This window comes from Phoca vitulina, unplaced genomic scaffold (assembly GCF_004348235.1).
Source record: "Phoca vitulina isolate PV1807 unplaced genomic scaffold, GSC_HSeal_1.0 scaffold36, whole genome shotgun sequence".
Taxonomy (NCBI): domain Eukaryota; kingdom Metazoa; phylum Chordata; class Mammalia; order Carnivora; family Phocidae; genus Phoca; species Phoca vitulina.
Window position 1 is genome coordinate 14,830,528 of NW_022589739.1, and position 23,831 is coordinate 14,854,358.

At 46.0% G+C, this 23,831-nt stretch overlaps 2 protein-coding genes across 3 annotated transcripts in view; one reads left to right on the forward strand and one right to left on the reverse strand.

Moving 5' to 3' along the window:
- The window catches only part of RNF169 (ring finger protein 169), an 82,665-nt gene extending 65,264 nt beyond the window's left edge, over positions 1 to 17,401 (forward strand). The window contains exons 5-6 of the mRNA XM_032426915.1: positions 8,118 to 8,217; positions 8,838 to 17,401. Coding sequence (XP_032282806.1) covers positions 8,118 to 8,217; positions 8,838 to 10,022 — 1,285 coding nt within the window. The 3' untranslated portion in view covers positions 10,023 to 17,401. The remainder of the gene's footprint in view (positions 1 to 8,117; positions 8,218 to 8,837) is intronic.
- A 90-nt stretch (positions 17,402 to 17,491) lies between these two features.
- The window catches only part of XRRA1 (X-ray radiation resistance associated 1), a 64,138-nt gene continuing 57,798 nt past the window's right edge, over positions 17,492 to 23,831 (reverse strand). Inside the window, exons 16-19 of one of the 2 annotated variants that reach the window (XM_032426917.1) lie at positions 21,261 to 21,459; positions 20,381 to 20,496; positions 20,067 to 20,172; positions 17,492 to 19,663 (exon numbers count right to left, since the gene is read on the reverse strand). In XM_032426917.1, the coding sequence (XP_032282808.1) occupies positions 19,410 to 19,663; positions 20,067 to 20,172; positions 20,381 to 20,496; positions 21,261 to 21,459 (675 nt within the window). In that variant the 3' untranslated portion in view covers positions 17,492 to 19,409. The remainder of the gene's footprint in view (positions 19,664 to 20,066; positions 20,173 to 20,380; positions 20,497 to 21,260; positions 21,460 to 23,831) is intronic. The other variant, XM_032426916.1, reaches the window with a different exon arrangement.

The window sequence follows — 23,831 nt, forward strand, 5'->3', positions numbered from 1 at the left end:
GGCTAACTCAGTCAGTAGAGCATGTGACTCTTGATTTCTGGGTCGTGAGTTTGAGTCCCACGTTGGGTGTAGAGATTACTTAAAAAAAGAAGATATAAACATTGTAAACACATATACACCTAATAATAGATGCACAAAATATATGAAGCAAAAACTGACGGAATTGAAGGGAATAGTAGACATTTTAATGATAATAGTTGGAGACTTTAATACCCACTTTCAATAATGGATGTAATATACAGATGAAAGGTAAACAAGGATATAGAAGACTTGCACAATACTGTATATCAAATAGACTTAGCATATATAAAGCACTCTACCCCACAACAGCAGAACACACATTTTATTATAGTATACATGGAACATTCTCCAGAATAGTCCATATGTTATACCATAAAATAAGTCTCAATAAATTTTAAAAGATTGGGATAATACAAAATATCTTTTTTTGACCACAATAGAATGAAGCTATAAGTCAATAACAGAAGGAAAATTGAAAAATTCACAAATATGTCGATATTAAACAATACATTTTTAAAAAACCAATGGATCAAAAAAGAAATCACAAGAGAAATTAGAAAATACCTTGAGAGGAATGAAAATGAAACCCACCATACTAAACCTGTTGGAATGCAGTAAAAATAGTTCTTAGAGGGAAATTTATAGCTTTAAAGACCTACATTTAAAATGAAGAAAAATCTCAAATAACCAGATCTTCATCTGTGGATCCTCCCACCTGACGCACAGGCACTCCCAGCACTTCACACTCTTCATTCACACCTCCACCCTGTAGCCCATTTCCTCTACATATTCCCAGTGGCTGTGAGAACGAGTATTGATGACTAGTGAGCATGTGTAGAAAGCCAGTCAGACTCTGTGGGCAAAGGAGAGACCACAAACTTGAGCTTTAGTGCCACCCTTGGAAAAGCAAAAGGGAGGCTGTCAGCACTTGACCTGGTATGTTGCAGATCAAGACAAGTCATACAAGCTTAAGAATTCTGCCACAAGAGGGAGCAAGAAGCAAGGAGCAAGCCTCAGAATCCCTACCAAGGCTGATGGAAGATATTTCTCTCCCAAAGACAATTAATGAAGACTGGAGGAAGTGACTGCTATTTCAGATGTGAAGATAGCAATGCAAAATGTCAAGGGGGAACATGAAAAATCAAGGAAATATGACACCATCAAAAGATCATAATAATTTTCTAGTAATGGATCCCAAAGACATGAAGATCTGTGATATACCCAATAAAGAGTTCAAAATAGCTGTTTTCAGGAAGCTCAGTGAGCTATAAGGAAACACAGAAAGACAATTCAACTCAATCAGGACAACAGTACAGTAAAAAAAGAAATAGAAGTTTCACAAAGAGAAATCTTAAGGAAGAACCAAACGAAAATTCTTGAGCTGAAGAATACAGTGAATGAAAAGAAAAACGCAATGGAGAGCATCAATAGCAGAATGGGGGGTGCCTGGGTGGCTCAGTCATTAAGCGTCTGCCTTCGGCTCAGGTCATGATCCCAGGGTCCTGGGATTGAGCCCCGCATCGGGCTCCCTGCTCGGCAGAAGCCTGCTTCTCCCTCTCCCACTCCCTCTGCTTGTGTTCCCTCTCTTGCTGTGTCTCTCTGTCAAATAAATAAATAAAAATCTTAAAAAAAAAAAAAAAGCAGAATGGATTAAGCAGAAGAAAGGAGAATGAGAAAGAGTGAAGAAAGCCAATATGATCTGTGGGTTACCTTCAAAAGAAACAATTTGTGAATTATTAGAGTTCTAGAAGGAGAAGAGTAGGAGAGGGAGAAGGGAGTAGAAAAGTTATTTAAAGAAGTAAGAACTGCTCAAATTTGGGGGAGAGGTTTGGATATCTATGTTTAGGAAGCTCATAGGTCACCAAACAAACTCAAAGAGATTCTCACCAAATTAGAAAGCAAGAAGTACAGTTGTCTTTGTTTGCAGATGATATGATCTTATATATAGAAAATCCTAAAGACCACTGAAAAACTGTTAGAGCTAATCAATGAATTCAGTAATGTTGCTGGATACAAAATTAGTATACAGAAGTCACTTATGTTTCTACACACTAACAATGGAATATCTGAAAAAGAAAGAAAACAGCCCCAGGACACCTGGGTGGCTCAGTCAGTTAGGCATCTGACTCTTGATTTTGGCTCAAGTCATGATCTCAGGGTTGTGAGATCAAGCTCTGCCTTGGGCTTCACGCTCAGCGGGGAGTCTGCTTGAGAATTTCTCTCTCTCCCTCCCTCTGCCCCCCCCAACCCTCTCTCTCTCTAATAAATAAATCTTAAAAAAAAGAAATAAAACAGCCCTATTCACCATAGCATCCAAAAAATAAAATACACGGGAATAAATTTAGCCAAGAAGGTGAAAGATCTGTATATTGAAAACTGTAAGACGTTGATGGAAGAAATTGCAGACACAAATAAATGGAGAGCTATCCTGTGTTTATGGATCAGAGGAATTAATAATAAAAAATCCATACTACTCAAAACCATCTATATCAATGCAATCCCTATCAATATTCCAATGACCTTTTGCATAGAAATAGCAAAAACAACCCTAAAATTTGTATGGAACCATGAAAGACCCCAAATAGCCTTTGTTCTTGAGAAGAAACAAAGTTGAAGGCATCACACTTCCTGACTTCAGACTATATTACAAAGCTATATTAATCAAAACAGTATGGTATGGCATAAAAATAGACCAAAGAAATAGAATTGAGAGCCCTGAAATAAACCAGTGCATGTATGGTCAGCTAATATTAGACGAGGGAGCCAAAAATATTCAATGGAGAAAGCACAGTCTCTTCAATAAATGGTATTGGGAAACCTGCATAATTACATGCAGAAGAATGATATTGGACCCCTATTTTACACCACTCACAAAAACTAATTTGTAATAGATTAAATACTTAAACATGAGACCTGAAAGTGTAAAACTCCTAGAAGAAAACATAGGTGAAGAGCTCCTTGACATTGGTCTTGGCAATGATTTTTTGGATATGACACTAAAAGCACAAACAACAAAAGCAAAAAAGGAAATAAGTGGGGCTAAAACTAAAAGTCCTTTTCACAGCAAAAATCAACAAAATGAAAAGGCAACCTGAGGGATGGGAGAGAATATTTGTCAGTCATCTGTCAGATAAGGGGTTAATATCCAGAATATTTAAGGAACTCATACAATTCAATAGCACACACACACACACACATACACACACACACACACACAAACAACAATAACTAAAAAACCCCAAACAACCCAATTGAAAAATCAGCAGAGGAACTAAACAGACATTTTTCCAAAGAAGACATATACATGGCCAACAGGGGGCGCCTGGGTGGCTCAGTCGGTTGAGCCGTCTCGTCTGCCTTCAGCTCAGGTCATGGTCCCAGGGTCCTGGGATCGAGCCCCACATCGGGCTCCCTGCTCAGAAGGGAGCCTGACTCTCCCTCTCCCTTTGCTACTCTTCCTGCTTGGCCTCTCCTGTTCTCTCTCAAATAAATAAAATGTTAAAAAAAAAAGATAAATGGCCAACAGGTACATGAAAAGATGCTCAATATCACTAATCATCAGGGAAATGCAAATCAAAACCACAGATATTACCTCACACCTGTTAGAATGGCTGTTATCCTCAAGAGAATAAGAGATAAGTGTTGGTGAGGATGTGGAGAAAAGGGAACCCATGTGTACTGCTGGTGGGAATGCAAACTGGTACAGCCAGTATGGAAAACAGTATGGAGTTTCCTCAAAAAATGAAAATCCAGCAATCCCACTTCTGGGTATATATCCAAAGGAATGAAATTAGGATCTCCAAGAGCTATATGCACTCCCATGTTAATTGCAACATTATTCACAATAGCTAAGCTATGGAAACACTCGAAGTGTCCTTCTATGGATGGATAGATAAGGAAAATGTGGTGTCTACACACACACATACACACACACACACAGTGGAATATTATTCAGCTATGAGAAAGAAGGAAATTCTGCCATTTGCAGCAACATGGATGGACCTTGAGGACATTATGCTAAGTGAAATAAGAGAGAAGATGCACACTGTATGATATCACTTACATGTGGAATCTCAAAAAATTCAAATATTAAAAACAGAAAGGAGAAACATGGTTGCCAGAGGGTGGAGGAAATGGGGAGATGTTGGTTAAAGGATTCAAACTTCCAGTTGTAAGTTCTGGGCATCTTATGTGCAGTATGGTAATTATAGTTAACAATACTGTATTATATACTTGAAAGCTGCTTTCAAGGATACTTGGAAGTTAAATGATCTCACCACAAAAAAAGAGATGGTAATTATATGAGGTGTTAAGCCTACTATGGTAATCATCTCAAAATACATGAGTATATGAGAACAACACATTGTACACTTTACGTGTATACAATATTATATGTCAATTATATCTCATAAAGCTGGAAAAAAAGAAAAAGCATCCAGATTGCAAAGGAAGAAGTAAACTATCTCAGTTCACAGATGACATGATATTATTCATAGGAAATCCTAAAAATAATAGAATTTTGAAAGAACTAAAGCTAATAAATTTAGCAAAGTTGCAAAACACAAGATCACCACATAAAAATCAGTTGCATTTCTATACTATTAGCAATGAGCAATCTGAAAATGTAATTAGGAAAGCAGTTCCATTTACAATAGCATCAAAAAGAATAGAATAGTTATGAATAATTTTAACCAAGGAGGTGTAAGACTTACACACTGAAAACTGCAAAACATTGTTGAAATAGTTGAAGAAGACTTAAATGAAGGGAAGACCTTCTGTGTTCATGGATTAGAAGACTTAACATTGTTAAGACGGCAATATTTCCCTTGGGGGCGCCTGGGTGGCTCAGTCGTTAAGCATCTGCCTTCGGCTCAGGTCATGATCCCAGGGTCCTGGGATCAAGCCCTGCATCGGGCTCCCTGCTCCGCTGGAAGCCTGCTTCTCATTCTCCCACTCCCCCTGCTTGTGTTCCTGCTCTCGCTATCTCTCTCTGTCAAGTAAATAAATAAAATCTTAAAAAAATAAAAAAATAAAAAAAATAAAGACGGCAATATTCCCCAACTTGTTTTCCAGATTCACTGCAATACCTATTAAAATTACAGTCTCCTTTTTTGCAGAAATGAGCAAGCTGATATGAAAATTCACATATGGAATTGCAGAGGATCTCAAACAGCCAAAACAGTCTTGAAAAAGATCAAGAGTAGAGGAGTCACACTTCCTGATTTCAAAATTTACGGCAAAGCAATCAAGTGTGATACTGAAATAGGGGTAGATATATCAGTCAGTGGAACAGAATTGGGAGTCCAGAAATAAACCCATATGTCAGTTGATTTTCAATAAGGGTACCAAGAAACTATTCAGTGGGGGAAAGAATAGTCTCTTCACATTGGGTGCTGGGACCACAACTGGATATCCACATGCTAAATAAAGAATGAAGTTGGACCCCAACCTCACACCAAATACAACAGAGAAGTCAAATTGGATCAGATACCTAAATGTAAGGGCTAAAACTATACAACTCTTAGAAGGAAACCCTTGGAGAGTTTAGCTGTACAATTACTACTCTTCTTATAGCACTTCTGTGACATGTATGGTGGACTTCAGTGACTGGCTGCTCCCGTGGGTCAAGATTATCCTTCATCAGTCTGTCTCTCATGCTTTGCATGGAGTTGGTGCTCAGTAGAGTCGGCTGACCAAGCGAATGGAAGAGACAGTGACAGTGTCAGCCATACCGAGGTTTGCCAAAAAGATCTTAAATGGTCAGAAACTACTTTGGGTGTCCTTGTTGTGTGCTCCAGTCTGCAAGTACAGGTTTCCTCTCCGGGCCTTTCGTTTCTCCTTTCATTTCTCCAAAATGGAGTTTAGGGGGCATGTGAAGAGGTTCTCCCCAGCAATAGGTAACTGCTATTTGTACATCTGATAATTTGGGCATGTAGCCAGCATCTTTAAATTTGACTCTGCTACTGCTGCCAATATGGATATGTAGCCTGTTTTTAAAAATTATATTAAGCTCATTCTTAATTATGGAGTATTTGGACCTTGAAGGATAGGTGCAGCCTCAGTTTGAACACCTCTAATGACATGGAGCTCAGTATCTCCCAAGGCAGCTATCCGTGAACTGCTCTAATGAAAGTTATAAAGTTCTTTCTTATGTTGATCAGAAAATCTTTTTCTCTAAGTGTCTACTGTTTCTCCAAGGAATGATGCCAAACAAGTCATACATTTGAAATAGTAAGGCTTTCTCTTTCAGCCCTATGTTGATTCCTCCTGACCCAAAGTATATGTTGTTCACGCCAGCATTTTAATCTGTCATCCAGTTTGCTTCTGGGTGGTTTACACCACTGACAGTTTGTGTGAGTTCTGGGGATGCAAATGAATTTCAATACTATTCCAGGTAAAATACAAACCAAGCTGATTTTTAAGCAGCTGCCTTTAGAGAGTGATGTTGAAGTTTCTGAACTATTCCAAAATACATTTCCCACTAGATAGTACAACGCTCACATTATTTGCTTAGGTTCAGTGTTGAGTTTTCTCGGTCAAGTTCAGACATATGATGCAGGTTGGGCACTGTGTTCTCCTGTTGATACTGGGGCATAGATTAGATCAGCAGACTGGAACCATACAGCAAAGTGATGTGGCCAGGATGAGTGATCTCATAGGGTGAGAGGGGTTTGAATGGGAAAAACAGCACCGAAATGCTGGATTAGAAGCCGCTGTGGCCGGGTAGGACAGGCCTTTGCTAGAGATGTGGGGAGAGGAGAGACACCCTGGAAATGCACCTTGTTTCCTCCTTTGTAAGTTTTCTGAGCTAATCCTGGCATAGTGAAACTTTAAAAAAAGTAAATCTTTTGCTACAAAAGAGTAGCTATGATGATGTATTTCATTCTAAAGCTAAATAGAATCATTCGAGGAAATAATTTCTGCTTGGGATCATCCGCATCCACCTTGACTTCTGGCAAATTCTTATTTACCCTTCAAACTACATGTGCCACAGGGAGGCTTTTCCAACCCTGCTCTCACTCCATCCCAGGTAATTCATAACTCCCTCTTTTATGCCATACTGTCTCCTAGACATACTTTTTTTGTTATTGTACCATTTCACTGTATTATATTGAATTATTTATTTGTCTGCCCCACTGGACTCTGATTCCTTGAAGACCCTAAACTACGTCTCATTTTTCTCCATATTCCCAGTGCCCAGATGGTGCTCCTCAGTAACTGGCATATAGTAAGTGTGTGATAAATGCCTGTTGAATAGAGTTGCAGCAAAGGTAAAGTAACAGCTGTACACATTGGTAAAAGCATTATTCTCACTGGACGTGTATTAGGCACAAATTGGAGAGTAGGAAACAAAGGTGAATAATAAGATAATCACAAATTCAAAAAAAAAATTCCTACAGACCCTCTTGTCAATGGGGTAGGTAACAGTCATCTGCATATAATTCTTACACAGTAAGATTAATGTTATCATATGGGTACTGTGGGTTTGGATTGGGTTATAAAGTTATAATGTTGCATGCATAAACAAAAAAACCATGTGTTCCTGAAATCTCTTAAATTACCAGGATTTAGGCCTTTGGAAACTCAAATGTAATGAGTTAAGGAAGAGACTGCATTTAATTTTGACTCCCTACATAAAAATTGAGTGCACTGCTATGTATTTCAGAAGTCCTTTTGTTTCATGGCTGACTTAGATTGCTTGAGGAGACATTTGGGCCTAATAAAAGGAAAAAATTTGTTGTTTGTAAAGGTGATTTTAACACTGGATCCAACCTATTAAAGAAGGTGAATTATCCCTACATCTCTCTAAGCATGAGCGAAACAACCATTGGCCTTTTATCATTTAAGCAGGGTCTAGTTTGGAAACAAAGGCTTAAACCAAATGTCGTCTCTGGAGGGCTTTTCCTCTTTTGACAGGATTTGTTCTTAGAACGTGTTTTGTTAATAAACTAATTCATTTCCTATTGTAGCTGCCCAGGGGAATCGTCTTTCTTGGCAGGTGGCTTTGAAAGTACAGAAGAGATTGTCATTCTTTTTCCTTAGTTGGCACATGGGCTACTTTTGACTCTTGGACTTGTGTTTACTTATTTATTTAGGAACCTAAATTCCAAGGTGGAAAGGAGTCAGAGCTGCAGTGACACTGCTCAAGACAGAGTGAAGAGCAGACTCAGAGCAGCCCCGACCAGCAAAACCAAGGTACACCTCAGACACGGGCTTCTGGAGCCCTCCGCGCCCATCCGGTGGCTCCCTGCACACGGCCGTGAAAGGAACTATTCCAGATGGGCAGAGGCACAGTGGGTCCGAGGCATTCTAATTATGTTGGAGAAGTTTGCAAATAGATGTGAAGGAAGAGAGTTTGAATTAGTAGCGAAGGGTGGAATGAGGACCAGTAGAAGAACTTCTTTGAAAGTTCTAGATGAGTTTTTTTCCCCTATAGGTTTTCTTTTCCTTTCTTTTCCTTTTTTTCTTTTTTCTTTTTTTTCTTTTCCCTTCTGTTCCCTTCCTATTCTTTCTCTTTCTTTTAAACTAAAATTCAGTTAATTAACATGTAGTGTGTTATTAGTTTCAGAGGCAGAGTTCAGTGATTTATCAGTCTTATTCCCTATAGGTTTTCAATTTTATTGTTTCAGGTGTGTAGGAATTTCTGCAGATGGTGTGCAGTCTAGGTTAGGGATTTTCCCATTTCTTAGGCTCCCATCACCCTTGATCCCTTTTCTTAGCCTTCCCCTGCTATCCTTCTACCATCTTGAAGGAACTGTGAAGAGAAAAAAATATGTCTATATGTATGTCTATAGAATCTTTTTAACCTCTTTTAGGTTACGGCCATGGCCCCAGCCTCCAACCCCATCATCGGCGTCCTCCTGTCCACCCAGAACAACCGTTGCCTCTCAGCCCCTGACTTAACGGTCGAAAAACGTCTCCCCTTCAGCTCCCTCTCATCCTTGGCTTCCCTGCATAAGCCAGAACGCTCCATCAGTCCGGAGAGCAATGATAGCATCTCCGAGGAACTAAACCATTTCAAGCCCATTGTCTGCTCACCGTGTACTCCTCCCAAGAGACTCCCCGATGGCCGAGTGCTCAGTCCCCTCATCATCAAATCAACACCCCGCAACCTCAACAGAAGCCTGCAGAAGCAGACTTCTTACGAGGCTAGTCCCAGGATCCTCAAAAAGTGGGAACAGATCTTTCAGGAGCGGCAGATCAAAAAGACCCTTTCGAAAGCCACCCTCACCTCCCTGGCTCCAGAAACAGGGGAAGACTTAGCAGTGTCCGAGGTGACCCATTCTAGCAAGGAAAAGCCGCCTCTGGCTTTACAGACAAGACTGGCGGGGGGTCAGGCCCTCTCTGAGTGGGCCGGACCCACCCCCAGCGACCTCGATTATGTCCCCTCCATTAGCCAAACTAAAGGCGAACAGGGCAGCGAGAGTAAAAGGAGCCCTGAGATCCCATCGGAAACGTGCTGCTCTTCAGAACCCCGAGGCGGAGCCAGTGGGACTTCTTCGGAGAAGGAGCAGGAGGAAGGGCCGGGGCGCACCCCAGAGGCCAAGTTAGACAAAACCTCTATGAGCAAAACCGTGAACATCCCAGTGGCTAATTCAGTGCGGCCCAAAAATAGTGTTCTGGGCGGGGTCCTCAAAACGAAGAAGCAGCTGAAGACGGCCAATCATTTTGATCTGCCCAATGGTGTGCTGGCGGACAGCCTAGGTGAGGAGCCCCTTCCTTCCTTGCGCCGGGGCCGGAAAAGGCACTGTAAGACCAAGCACTTGGAACAAAACGGCTCCCTTAAGAAGCTGCGGCAAAGCGGTGGGGAGGCGGGCGCGGCTGCCCGGGCCCCGGGCCTGCGGGAGATGGAGCAGAAGCTGCAGCAGGAGGAGGAGGACCGGCGGCTGGCCCTGCAGCTGCAGCGCATGTTCGACAACGAGAGGCGGACCGGGAGTCGGCGGAAAGGGAGCGTGGATCAGTATCTCCTACGGTCCAGCAACGTGGCCGGGGCCAAGTAGCGCCCCAGGAACATGTGGCCTGTTTTTAAGAGGTCTGTGGGCCTGATCATTTATCCTGAAGAGCTGAGTGTTCTCACTTTGGGTTTCTTTTCATGGCAAAACACTGTCTGCTATGGTTCTGAGAGGTTCCAGGGCCTTTGTGGTCTCTGTCCAAGGGCCCTGTGTCTCTGCCTCCCGGTGACCACGGCCAGAAGCACTCCTCACCCCTAAGTGACCCACCCCTGAGGGCTTCTGGGCCAAATCTGGCAACACCCACTTGGAACGAGATTCAGGAGCACAGGGGCCAGAGTTAGAGATGGTAGAGGAGACAGGGGATACCTTCTGAAACTGACAGACCTCCTGACTTCTTTCAACAGGGTCTTATTTTAAATCAGCCTTGCAGATAAAAGGGAGTTCTCTCTTTCTGAGAGAAGTGGGTCGGTGTCGCTCTTTGGCAGATCCAAGAAGATCATGTTCCCCCTTCTCCTTCCCTGTGCCACAAGTAAATATACCTAATGAAATCAGTTGAGTTTACCGTCCTACAAAAGTTAATTTACCTTCCCTGTGTAAAAAGTAACATCGGATTAATGTGCTGTCTAGTCGACAGACCAACTTCACGGTCAGTGTTCAGTTTGGTCTTCCCAGGAGCGCTAACACGTAAGTGGTATCAGCGCCATTTTCGATGATGATGGAACTGCAGGGCGGACGTTCAGGTCCCGTCATTCACTAAGTGGCGTAGCCCAGACTGACTGTCGGGGCTCCTGACAACAGATCCCAGAGATTTTCCACACTAACAGGTTGAACAGGTTGCCGTAATGGACAGCAGCCCAAGGGCATGCCACGCACGGGAGCCCAGGGCAAGCTGGCTGAGCATTTGAATACTGATTGTATAAAATCCATAGGCAGATAATTGAGATCGATGGGAACTATATAAATAAATACTATGCAGTTATCCACCCTGCTCCCCCACCACCACAGTTTACAGCCTTCTGTTTTCTGGGGGGTGGAGGGGGCTTCCGCCCTGTGAGACAAATTACAGTTGAACTTCGTTATTACTCTCCACATGTCCAAGGGTTATCTGCAACGTTGATCTAAAATCCCAAAAATTTGCCCAGAAGTCAGGCAAGAGCAATGCTGAAACTCCATACTATGGAAACAAGGTATCTAGCTGGATGCAGCTGGTAAATTCAGTCCCATGGACCTTTGGGGTTTATTTTCCTTAGGAGCTGACACCATGTGTCTTTTGCATCCCTGGTGGTGCTTGGTGCTTCTGCCCGTCTGGGCTCATTGGGAATAGGGATTAAGAGATGATTTTAGGGAATCTCAGATGGGCTGGCATTCCCTGTGCATGTACGAGCTGTTACTATAAAGTCATGTGACTGGCATTTCAACAAAGGTTTTAGAGCTTATATATCCCAGTGTACATTGTCCCCCATGAGTGGCTCCAGCAGGATACTGCATAGATTTTCCAATGATGTTGCCATTGGCAAAAACATTTCTGGAACTGTCCTCAACGTCTAGAAACATCTAGAAATATAGACTCCTAAAATGTTAGAATTGGAAGGGACCTTAATGGTCATCTTTTCCAGCCTCCTCCTCTTACTAAGGCAGAAACTAAGATCCAGAACGGTGACTCACCTGATCACTAGGGATTTACCAGATCACCTTTTGATTCCTCTCAGGAGCATTCTGCCCCCTCTTCTCGGGGGAGATCTTTACTCTTTTGTGGTTACAGGAGGGAGAATTTTAAGTCTGAAACTAGTCAGAAGCTGTTCGAAGCCTCTAGAAGAGAAGGTCGGGCCAGAGGGCTTCAGAGTTATAAACGAGTTGTAGCTGTCAAGCAGTCGGAGTCATTTCCTCATGCTGCTCAGGAACAGCTCCCAGGGAGAAGTTCCAGAGATGTCGTAAGCATTTTGGTCCTCACTGAGATATGTGGAACCTCTTCGGTGACTGCTTTGGTGGGAGGGTCCCTCACTTGAATGTATGTGTTCTGTGTTCTGTGTGTCTGTGTGCGTGCACACATGCAGATGTGTGTTTAAAACACATGCATCCGTCCCATTCCTCTGTATTCACACCACTTGGGTGCCAGGCCCTGCCAGCCACACAGGCCTCCACAGGCTGCTGGACGGTCGGTCCCCAGGATAGCAGAGCCGGTGCTGGTCTGCGGAGGAAGGGGAGGGTGACTCACTGAAGGCCCTTAGAGAAAGCCTCAGTTCCTGCCATTTCCTAGAGCTGCTCGTTGGTCTGAGCGAACATCCCCGGGAGGCTCGTCCGCTCGGTGGTAGCAAAGAAGCTTCTTTTTTCCACTTGCCACCTTTTGTCTAGGTCTCCAGTCATTTGAAAAACACGTTTCAGTTGGAACTGGTTTTTGGTTTTGGAGAAAAGATAAATATTTTTAATAGAAAAAGATATATATTTTAAATATTTCCCCGAAGTCATACTTTTGTTTTAAGGAGTTGCATAGCAGTAGCAAGGAATTTTAGGTTCAGGTGCAGAGCGCAAAGCTCCCTCCTGTGAAGTGAGTATTGCAAACGCCGGATCCAGCTTGCTGACTTTCCCCCTTGCACCTCCTGTTGTGTCTAGAGGGGCCCTGACAGTTGTTCTGCAGACTTCCGGCCGAGCAGTAGTCCTTGCTGTGGAGGCAAAGCAGTTTAGGTTAAGGAGCAACAGGGCTTACCCTCTCATCTGCTTGGCTTTGGAGGAGGAAAAAACCACTAAGGTATTATCTGTATTTTAAGATGCTTCCCGTACTTAACTAACACCTGAACACTTTCTCCTTCTGAAAAACGTCTGTGTCCTGTTGCTTGCTTGCTTGCTTGTGAAGTTTATCACAAATGGTGTTGTTGACATGAATTATTTGGAGAAAGAGAAAGACAAGAAGGGAAAACAGAGTGATGGGGAGGGTTGGTGAGGGACAACGAGAGAGACTCTATTTCACAAAACAGACATTTCTCACGAATCACTGGAATCTGATTCACCATACAAATTTCCCATGTCCTACGAGCTCTGCTCCTTGTGTATATGCATTCTGTGTGTGTGGTTTTTGTTTTTTGTTTTTTTTTATTAAAGGGGAAGTTAGGAGAGGTTGGAGGATGAAGGTCATTCTGTGGTGCCCTGAGAAAGGGGCTCTCAGCCCTTTTCCATAGAGTGGGGAAGACCTTTGGCAACATATTCATGACCTATTGATTGTATCTGCTGGAAGGAGTCATCAGGGCCTGTTGGGTCAGTGTCAAATCAGGGGATTAAGCACCCAGCCCTTGGACCCTTTCATATCATTGCCTCTTTTTAAAAGGTTAATTCATCGTGGCTGAAACTTCCCAGGAAAACCTTTTGTAAGTGGCTTCATTTCTTATTTTTTTAATTTAAGTTTTAGATTTTTGTCTGGAGGAAGAACTGGTGATGAATGCCTTCTGGTTTTCTTGGTTTTGGGTGGTTTTTTTTGTTTTTGTTTTTGCTCATTTCCCCTAAAAGAAAAATGCCCTTAAGAAATTAAAGCTGCTTAATTAATTGCTGTCTGATTACAAAGTGACAGACTAAGATGGGAAGCTGCCACTGTGCTTGACTGGTGAAGCTGATGACCGAAGGCTGTGCTGTTCGCCCTTTCTGTTCCGTTTAACAGACATTCCTGAGCTTCAAACTTGTGCCAACCTTGTACTGGGTCATGGAGATACAGGATGGAAAGGACAGTTCCTGCTCTTGAGGAGCTCAGTCTCTAATGGAATGTATTTGAATGTCTGTGTGGCTGGAGTTCTGCTTCTTCATAGTGACCATCTTGGATGGCCCCATTTAAGATACTGTCCAGCATCTGGCAGGCTGCCTTGAACATTTTAGACCCCTCCCATCAGTATTTCTGAATTTGATTGCAACACTGCTTTCCATTTCCTAAGTAATTTTACCAGAGGAGAATGAATTTTCTCCTCCAGTGACACAGGACAATAATCTCTTCAGGAGAGCTTCTACTTCAGTGCCAGGAAGTGAGGCAGGGTGTGGATCATTGACATGGGCAGAGGAGGCCCACATCCCAACTCCCTGACCTCCTCACCTCTTTCCCAACCAGACCTCTCACCACAGCTGGTAGCAACTTTGGATTCCTTTTCCTTTTTTCTGCCTGGCTTTTCACTGAGATGGAAAACCAGCAGGAGAGGAAAGAAAGAAAAATTGAAGGCTGGATTATAATCATAAAATGCTATAGCTCGAAAGGGCATGGAAATCATTCAGATCAAATTTTTCCCACCTGCTGCCCGTTTTTTTCTAAGAAATAAGGAACGTGAGGTCCAGTGTCCTATGCCCTATTTTATACTGTAGTTTCCTAGGATCTAAATGGTCCGTTTAAATTACACACACACACACACACAATTTACTAATGAGGACACCCAAATGATACAGGAGGCTTTTTGTTTTAATATTAGCTTTCTCTTTCAAATTTTTTGTTAGAATTAATACCTATATCCCCTGAACACACACCCGGATAGGGAAAACCCCACAATGTGACTAATGTGAATATGGAGTCTTGGGAAGTGATATATTTTTTGATTGGAATAGTCATCATTTTAACCACCAAGGGTTTAAAACCCAGCCAGCCCTTCATTTTTCTTTGAAAAACCAAGAACTCCTTAGGGACTTAAATCTTTCTCAGCCAGCCTTTTCCCTATCAACCTATAGAGTGGTCTTCTGGCCTGGTTTTTAGAAGTAAGCATAGTTGCTTATAAATTCTTGTGAATCAGTGACAAAGCAGGTATTTTTTTTGGGGGGGGGGATGTCGAGGAGATTCTAGGGAAAGCTGCTGCTGAATAGCTTTTCCTCCAAAGATGATACAGAAAATGCATCTTTCACATGATTGTTATCCACTGTAACTTTCTGAAAAAGATTGTTCTACAGAGAAAAGAGACATAAGCAGAGGTCACGACCAGCTTAGAGATTGGTTAAATTGAAGAAAAAGTGCCAAGACTGAATGTGCACATTGTTCTATGTATGATCAGTATTTTTATTCTTCCTAAGAAAAATATTTACACACTTTGCTTTGTGAGTAAATGCTTCCTTACTGTCTTGTTAATAAGGGTGGCAGGCTCCCTCTGCCTTTTCTGGGGTCTTTTATCAACTAGTTGGACAAAGCCGAGCTAAGGCCAGGCTTATTCGTCTTCTTCCCTCTCACTTAATCGGTAAAAACAGGCAATGCACTCCTCAAAGATCAAGCTGTTAGAGCTCAAGAGTAGCTGTTTGGGCCCTGGGTCTGGAGGGCAGTGGCCAGAGTCTCCCTGGGTGGCCCTGTGCACCCTCCAACTATGCCACCAATGGGAGCAGGGCCCCTCCCTCCATCGGTGGGTCCAGCCCTTTGCCTGCAGCAGAACACTTAAACTCCTAAGGAGAGAATGGAGAACTACTCGAGGGAAAAAATTATCTTAAATGCCACCTAATGGTTTTGTTTTTGTTGTTTCTCCTGATGTGCTGTTTACTCTCAATTTGTACACACACAGTTGTCCTTAGGGCCTTTCCTCTTCTCACCTAGAAACAGAAAATGGGATGTATATTGGTTTCCAACCTGCTGTCTACATTAGAATTGGAGACGGGGCCTGGATCCTTGTGGACTAAGCTTCCTCTCCAACTCATCACCAACAGCATCTTGACAAAGAAAGACCCAGAACAGGGCAGGCCCTGTCAGGGATGCTTCTGCCAACAAAGAAACGGCACAGAATCAAACGGGACGATGTGCTGTTTGTTTAAACAGTACCAGAGTGCATTCTTCAGTGTATGTTTGCCTGCTTGAGGAGAGGCCCAAGTTGAGCACATAGTAAAGCAAACTCATGAAAGTGAATATTCTGTTTCTAGTCAAAGCCTTAACCTCTAGAGCGCAATCGCAGGCAAATCTGGGCTGAGACTAGGTGTGTTTGACTTTTGGAGCTGTCTTTGCTCTGAGAGATGCCCTACTTTGGAATGTCTTGTTTTGGCATTCAGAATGGTGGAAGAAATTAGGAGGCGAGATGGGGTTTCCATGGTGTGCTGTGTCTGAGGTCTAAGTTAAGAATGGTCTATTCAACCATTCTGACTCCTAATGAAGGCACAAGAGTCTGAGAAAAGAACGGATGTACAGGATGAGACTATCCTTGCATATTGGGGCTATACTCAAAACATCTGATTTTAAAAATACCGGCTTTGGAAGCACTGCTCAAGAATTCATCAAAACCCCCTTGGTGTCCATTTCTCACCAAACACAGAACAAATGTATCGCTGTCCCATCTAAATGTGTAAAACCGATTTGAAGGACTGATGCAAGACATGCCGTACGTGGTAAACCAGCACTTAAGGGACCTTTGAAATCTGGCCCAAGACTCTTCCAAAAGACTGTCTTTAAAATGATTTGCAAGAAACAAGGCAGCTGCATGGAGGTATACAAACAGAGTATGATTGTTCTTTGGCCTCTAAGGGAACAGAAAATGTCCTACATATTGCACTCATGGATTCCGATAGCCTGGTGTGGTGAAGGGGGTGCCCTCATTTACAGATGGGAAACTCTGGCCCTAACATAGCCTGGAAGTTGGGTCCTCTGACTGCAAAGCCACTGATTGCTTTTCCTGTTGCCCTAGCTCAGTCAGCTCAGGTGCTGCCATCCCCCCGCTCTGGTCTTGGCTAACTCTAAGGTTCCAGTTGCTTTCTGGGTTGGATCTTCTGGACTGGGCCTGCCAGGGATAGAGAGACCAGAATCTTCCCTCTGCACCCACCATAGGGGTGGGAGGTATCCTGCAGCAGCAAGCACCGTGAGACACCGTCTGCGTCTGAATCAGGTCTCAGTTCCCTCTCCTGCGGCCGTATCCAGCTCCCAGGGAGTTACTGGCATCTTGGATAAGTGGCTAGGAGAACAGGATGGCCCTACCTAGTTTTGGAGAATTAGTGGTGGGAGAAATTATTTCTTCTGGTTTGCTCACTAGAAGGTTGGAGAAGGCTCAGAAGAGTGTGGCAGCCAGCTTCCCATCTGCTTATGAAGAAGAGGGCGGTGCTGGGTGAAAGCAGCCCAGGGGGTTGAAGCCTCTAGTGGCAGATGTGCTGGGGAGAGTGAGCGTGCCGGCAGCAGGGAGGGCGGATGCCGCCCGAAAGGCTTTCCTGATTAGTTAGGAATTCATGTTCGTTTGACAATTCTAGTCAGAGGCTTTACTCATTGAGATGAGGACTAGTTCGTGTCTCTTCAAAAAAGGACAAAACTCAGGAAACCAAGCAACTGAAACCTGCTCACACAAGAGCCCTCAGAGTGTGTTTTTAACACCAGAAGGACCCACAGAGATTGCAAACCCCATTGTCACTGTGGGTAAGGCTAAATGACCTGCCCTTTATCATATAGCAAATAAGAGGGTTAAAAATCGAACCCTGGTAATGTATTAAATCCAGATCACTCTGGAGATAGAAAAGAATGGACGCATTTGGAAAATGCTTGCATGGCTTCCAGAGATGCAGCAATTCGCCTGCGCGGGAGGGCGGGTGGGTAGACGGTGTGAGACCCTGCCTCTCATACTTCAAACAGGCACTAGGAGAGGAACTGATTTATTCAGATGCTATCTTAGGTGGAGTAACTGAGAAAGTTAAAGAGCGTTTGGCCCAGATAGGTGTCGCCTCTCTGGGATGTTCTCACATTGGTGGAGGGCTCTGCCCTGGCCTGGCGGAGGGAGCCGATACACTCCTGAGCAAACAGCAGTGCTGGGCGTACCGAGGGACTTAGGCAGACAGCTCAGCCCAGTGGCTAGAACTGCCTGGTAGCTTTACCAACAAAGGAAGGGACAGCCTTTGGAGGGAGTGAGTTCCCTGTCCCCAGGGGTGCAAGCAGGAGCTGAACGATCAGTTAGGGGGACTGCAAGAGGCTTCCGGTCTTGAGGCTGGGATAGGATGTTCCCAGGAGCCTTTCAGGCCAGAGAGCCTATGGCTGGTAAGTGTTTCCGGCTGGAAAGTGCAATCCAGTTCTCTAGGCCTGGAGCCCAGCATGGCTTACAGGGTCACCGTGGGAGCGGATTCTCCTTCCTCACGTTAGGGGAAGGGTGGTTTGGGGCCCCAGGAGATCCAAGTGGTGAGTCAGCAACACACCTGCCTGCGAGTGTCACTGTCAGGTAAGCCTGTGCCACGTGTACCCGACCGGGTGCCTGTGTCACTGTGATGTAACTGACGCTGTAACTACGTGTGCGGCCGTGTGGCTGTGTGTGTGACTTGTGGGAACGCAGATGTGTGCGTCTGGTGTGACCACAGCTGGCTGTAAATAGGACACTGGCCACATGTGGGAGACTGCGTGGCCAAGTAGGAGAGTGAGCAGGTATTTCTGTGCCCTAATAGCCTCACAGTCACAATGAGCAGACATGCCACCAGGCTTCTGTCAGACCCACGGCTGCAAGGCAAGATTCTAGCTCAAAGATCACCTTAATGGCAACTGAAGTTGGAGGAGTCTGTGCCTTGCTGAGGGTCCTTAATCCTTGTGCCACTCATTCCTGGGCCCTGGGAACTGCATGCCTGCTCCCGGGTCTGAATGCGACATACCCTCAGGAGAGTAGCCTTAGGCGCAGAGGAAGACCATTCCCAAATGCGCATCTCTGGAATTCAGTCCCAGTGGCCTTCTCTAGATCCATCTCTGTAGCAGGTGCTGATTCTTGGACAGTCACAAAATGGGGCAACCCGACAGGCTGCCTTGGCCAGAACTGGAGCCCAGGCTGACCTTGTACAGCCCCAGGATCCGTTCCTGAGCCACAGTGTTTGCATATGGGACCTCAGCTGGTATCCCGGATTAGAGGGCCTTAGGAAACCATGCAAGCCCTCCCCTCAGCCTGTCACAACTTTGTGGCCATCGCCATCTGATAAGGGAATTCCCGATCCTCTCTTCTTCCTCCTCTCCATTTGCCCTCATCATGGGAAAAGCTGCCCAACAAAATAAAGCCCCTTTTCTGGGGCCTGGAGGGCTCAGTTTTGCCCCCTACCCCAGCAACATGCACACTTTGTAGGCTGTGGATGGGTTGGTTCACTTCTCTGAGCTTTAGAGTCTGTGCTGCTTTTCTGTTCCATCAACCCCCTTGTTTTCCATCCCAGTGTTCATCACAGCTCTGTTGGACAGGTGCGACTCAGGCAGGTTTCCCAAAGGACGTGTGCATCAGCCGGGATCCTTGTCTAGCCTGGGAGGCGGGCCCGATCTACAAGAAAACATGCGGGCTACCTTGCTCTATGCACCTACTCTTTATTGCTCCTGGGCCAGGTGCTGGGTCCTGCGCAGCCTGGGGAGGGGAGATCCTGACCAGTTCCCCACTCTCTGTGGCCAGCAGGCAAGGCCAAGCCAAGGTCTGAGGCCTGCACCTGGCCCACCTGGCCCCAAGGCGCGGTCCAGGGCACGGAGCCCTGGGAGGGCGTCGGGCACAGGCGGGGCAGTGCGCATGGCCCTGTGCACAGCTCTTAGCTTTTCGAGTCGCTGGCCGTGGGCCCCTGGCAGAACTCATCCATGAACTCAAGGAAGCGGCCAAACCTAGGCTGGCCCTCGCTCAGTGCTGGGCGGCCCGGGGGCGGCGCTGTAGCCCTGAACACCGTCCGCAGCGAGCAGCGCACCAGCTGCCGGTAGCGGGCCTGGAACTCCTTCAGCAGCCGCTTGGCCTCCAGGTATTGCTTCTGGTTCACCAGCCGCCGCTCAGTCCGCTGGTGCAGGACAGCTCCTGCAGGGAGAGAAGGCCGAGGGGCACCAAACTCGCTCTGGGGCCCCCTAGCCCAAAACAGTGGGGACTGTGTCCAGAGCGCCCCCACCCCCAAAAAGTGGGATGGAGTGAAAGGAGGATGCTACGGGGACTGAGAATGGCCTCCCCAGCTCCGGGCAGTAAGAAGCCGGCTGATTCTACCTCAAGCATTAGTTCTGGTCTGTAACATGCTGTGTGACTCTAGGCAACTCCCTGCCTCGCTCCAGGCAGGCCTCAGCTTCTCCGTCCGCAGAGGGGGCAGGGCGGGGGCAGACGCCAAGGGCCCTCAGCCTCCTCCCGGCAGATGAGCGAACTTCTCTCTGTCTCGGGTTCTGGCCGCTGAAGACGGGGACAGGGACAGGGATGGGGGCGGGCAGAGCTGTACCTAGTGGAGCCTCTGTAATGTTCTGGGGATCCCGCATGCGAACGAGGAGGTCATCCAGCAGCTGGGCTCGAGTCTTCCGTGGCGGTGGAACGGGGATCCTCTGGGCCTGACGCAAGGTAAGAGGAGCCTGTCACCCCAGTCCGGTGCTCAGCCTCTCCGGGCCGCACCTCATACAGACGCAACACGCAGGAGAGCACTTGGGGGCACTGGGAAAGCACAGCCCTCAGAAGGCCGTGAGGTGACAGCCACGGCTCTACCTGGGGGATCCCGAGGAGCCACTCGCACACGCAACCAGGTGGGGTTGACCCACATACCCGTTTCTCCTTGGGGACGTAGTGTTTCTGAAGTGCGTCCAGCCTGGGCTTGGAAGAGCGGCCCCGCAGGGGACACTTCAGCATGCGCTGCAGGGCCCGCGCGTTCTTCTGGATTCCTAAGGCAAAAAGGCAAGGGTTGGGGCAAGGTACTCTTCCTCCAGCTGCTGGATGCCTCCCCCAGTTTTCTCATTCCCCAGCAGCCCTGGGTGAAAGGATTTGAGAGGCCCCAAGAGGAACACACTGCCCCCATCTCTCCCTGATCTGCTGCAGTGCCAGAACCTCCATCATTCATTCAGTGAATACTCGTCCCCTGGGTGCACGGATCCTAATGGAAAAATAGCACTAGAATGGGGAAAGGGACTGGCCGCAATGTAACCCCATTAAACACAGTGGGTTACACTGCAGGGACTGACCCCCAAGAGAGCACAGCTGAGTGCCAGTTCCTTTGAAAGCACAAGTATTGTTAACACATCAGTCTGAAATCAGGGGCTCAGAGGGAGCATTGCCTCCCTTGCCTCACACCAGAGAGAGAGGATTGGGGATGTTCAATCTGGGGCTCAGCTGGGCTGGGAAGGAGCTCAGGAATCTGGCCAGTCTGGGCAGCTGTTCATCAAACCCTTCCTGGAGACACTTTTCCAGCCAGAGCAGCTAGGCCTAGACTGGCTGGAATCTTGGAACAGCTGTGGCGCCTCAAAATCCACTGAAGGCCCAGGCCAGGGGTCCTGATATGGGAGGCTCCAAACCAGGACACCTTCAGGAGCCCTTTGACAGAGGACAGCATCCTGGTCTGGAAGTGAGGCATGCCACCAGCCTTAGCTTTGCCCTGACTTGCTCTGGCTGTGGAGAGGGCCCCCGTCTTGGAGCCATTCTCCTCACATACCCTGTGGCTCAATAAAGTCTGGATCAGGCTTGGCTGTCAGCAGCTCCTCGTAGCCATGGTACTTGCTGGGGAGGGAGGCAGTCGGGAGCTTCCTCCAAGCCCTCTTTACCTCTCTGGGAGCTGTGTGGGGTGGTCTTTGCTCTTCCTCCCTCATGGATGAATCATCCCTCTGGAGGATGGAGGAAGGCAGCTCACCCACCTGTGCCCAAAAGAAAACCAGCTTCCATTAACATGTCTAAGCATTAGCTCTGTGCGGGTCCCCACCCTGGGCCCTGTTAAGGGCAAGAACCAAGACCGGGGTGAGAGGAGGCAGCCGTGAAAGCAGACAGTGATTGTGCACCTTGGTAAGCGCCAGAGGAGAAAGGAGCACAAAGGTTCTGGGTGAGCCCAGGAAGCCCCCACCCCGCCTGCCTGCGGGGCTCGGAAGCTTCCTGGAGGAAATGAGGCCTTAACCTGCACAAAGTCTTGAAGAAGCAGGATGGCCCCATCCCCAGGCAGGGATGGGGAGAGGGGTGGGCTACAAGTGCTGGGGAGAGAGGCCTGCTGCGGGCCAGGAAGAGCAGGGGCCGAGCCACCCATGTAAGACCCGGCAAGGTGGCTCTGGGGGTACCCTAAGTTGGTATCTTTGGGGTGTACTGTGAAGAGATGGGTGACTGGAGCAGTAAGCAGGCCTCAGATCAGTAAGAACTTTTAAAAGCCAACCTGAGGGTGTTTCTTTTGTTTTTGTTTGTATTTTCTTTATCCTCACGGCGATGGCAAAGCCACAGAGGAGTTTTAAGGGGCTGAGTGACCACTGTCTGAACTCACATTTTTAGCCTACCCTAAGGGCTTTATAAGAAACATATTTATGAGACCTGTATTTCATGTAGGGATGTTATTTATACACTTCATGAAAGCTTGTGGCTAAGAAGAAATAGAAAATCTGGACAGATCTGTAACAAGTAGAGATCTCAACAATTCTCACAAAGAAAAGCCAAGGGCCAGGTGGCTTCACAAGTGAATTCTACTAAGCATTTAAAAATTAACACCAATCCTTCACGAACTCTTCCAAAAATTAGAAAGGGGAACACTCCCAGCTCATTCTCTCAGTTATTATCCTGAAACCAAAACTAAGGAAAGACATCACAGAAGGACAATACAGACCAATATCCCTATGAACATAAACACAAAAATCCTCAAAAAATACTAGCAAACTAAATTGACAACCTATAAAAAGGATTATATACCATGATCAAGTGGGACTTACTGCAGGTAGACAAGCTTGGTTAAACATCTGGAAATCAATCAGTGTGACACACCAATAGATAAAGGATGAAAACCACATGATCATTTCAGTACACACAGAAAAAGTATTTGGCAAAATCTAACACCCCTCTGTGACAAAAAAAAACCACTCAACTAGGGATAGAAACTTCCTTGACCAGGAAAAAAAGGACATTTATGAAAAACCCACAACTAACATCAGAATTAATGGTGAAAGACTGAAAGCTTTCTCCCTGAGATCAGGAATAAGACATGTTTGCTCTTTCTGCTTCTATTCCACACTGCACTGGAGGTCACAGCCTGGGCAATCTGGCAAGGGGAAGAAAAGCTTTTCCCATCACGGTGACTCCCAGTTGATTGTATTCCTTTGGCTCCTAGGAAGCCCAGAATTGCATTTTGGCAATATACCTCTGTAACGAGAGCACCAGGGCAGATGAGCAGGTTAGAGTGACCGAGACCTTATTTCCTTTCCTGTCCATATTTTCCTTTCATCCAACTTTCTCAAGCTCATTTTATTTTTTTTCAAGCTCATTTTTAAATATTTACTTATACTCTGCTTTGTTCTAAAAGGTTCTGATAGAGTTCATAAAGACAAGTTTTATACCATATAAATGTGTATGTCACTATAAGTCATCTGTGGAATAAGGGATGGATGGAGTCAGGCATAAATGTATGCATGTGCATCTTGGAAAGATCTGGCAGACTGGAGGCATGAGATGGGAGGTGGGGAGCTGAGGAAAGGCAGTGGTACAAGAATAATGCTCGCGGGGCCCTACCAGCTCCTCCAGCCTCCTATTGCCCTTTTCCTACATGTCACCTGTCTGCCGCCCAGACACTGAACCATCTGTGGTTTCTGCACATGCCACTTTAATTTCTGTCCTCTGTAGCCTGCTTCATGCTGTTTGCTCTGCGCAGGATGCCCTTCTGCCCATGTTTTCACGTTGTCACTCCCTACTCAGCCTGCAAAGCTCAGTTCATTGGAACCTCTTTCAGGAGCCCTCCTGGTCTGGGCAGAGGATCCTTCTTTCCCCCAGGCTCCCAGCGCCTGGGTTTCCCTTAGTCTCGGCACTGACTGCGTGCATTGTTCCTGCACTCTCCCATCAGACTGAGGACATCTCGAAGGCAGACCTTTGTCTTGGCCATCTGTATTCCCAGGATTCAGAGGCAGCATCAAAAGTGATGTGACCTTATACAGATAGGCAGAGGCAGCAGCAAACCCTTCCGAAAAACTGGTCAGAACCGTGCCCCAGCCAGACCCCAGATGCTGTCGGTGCCACAGGACCGGGACTTGTCTCCATGGGTATCCCT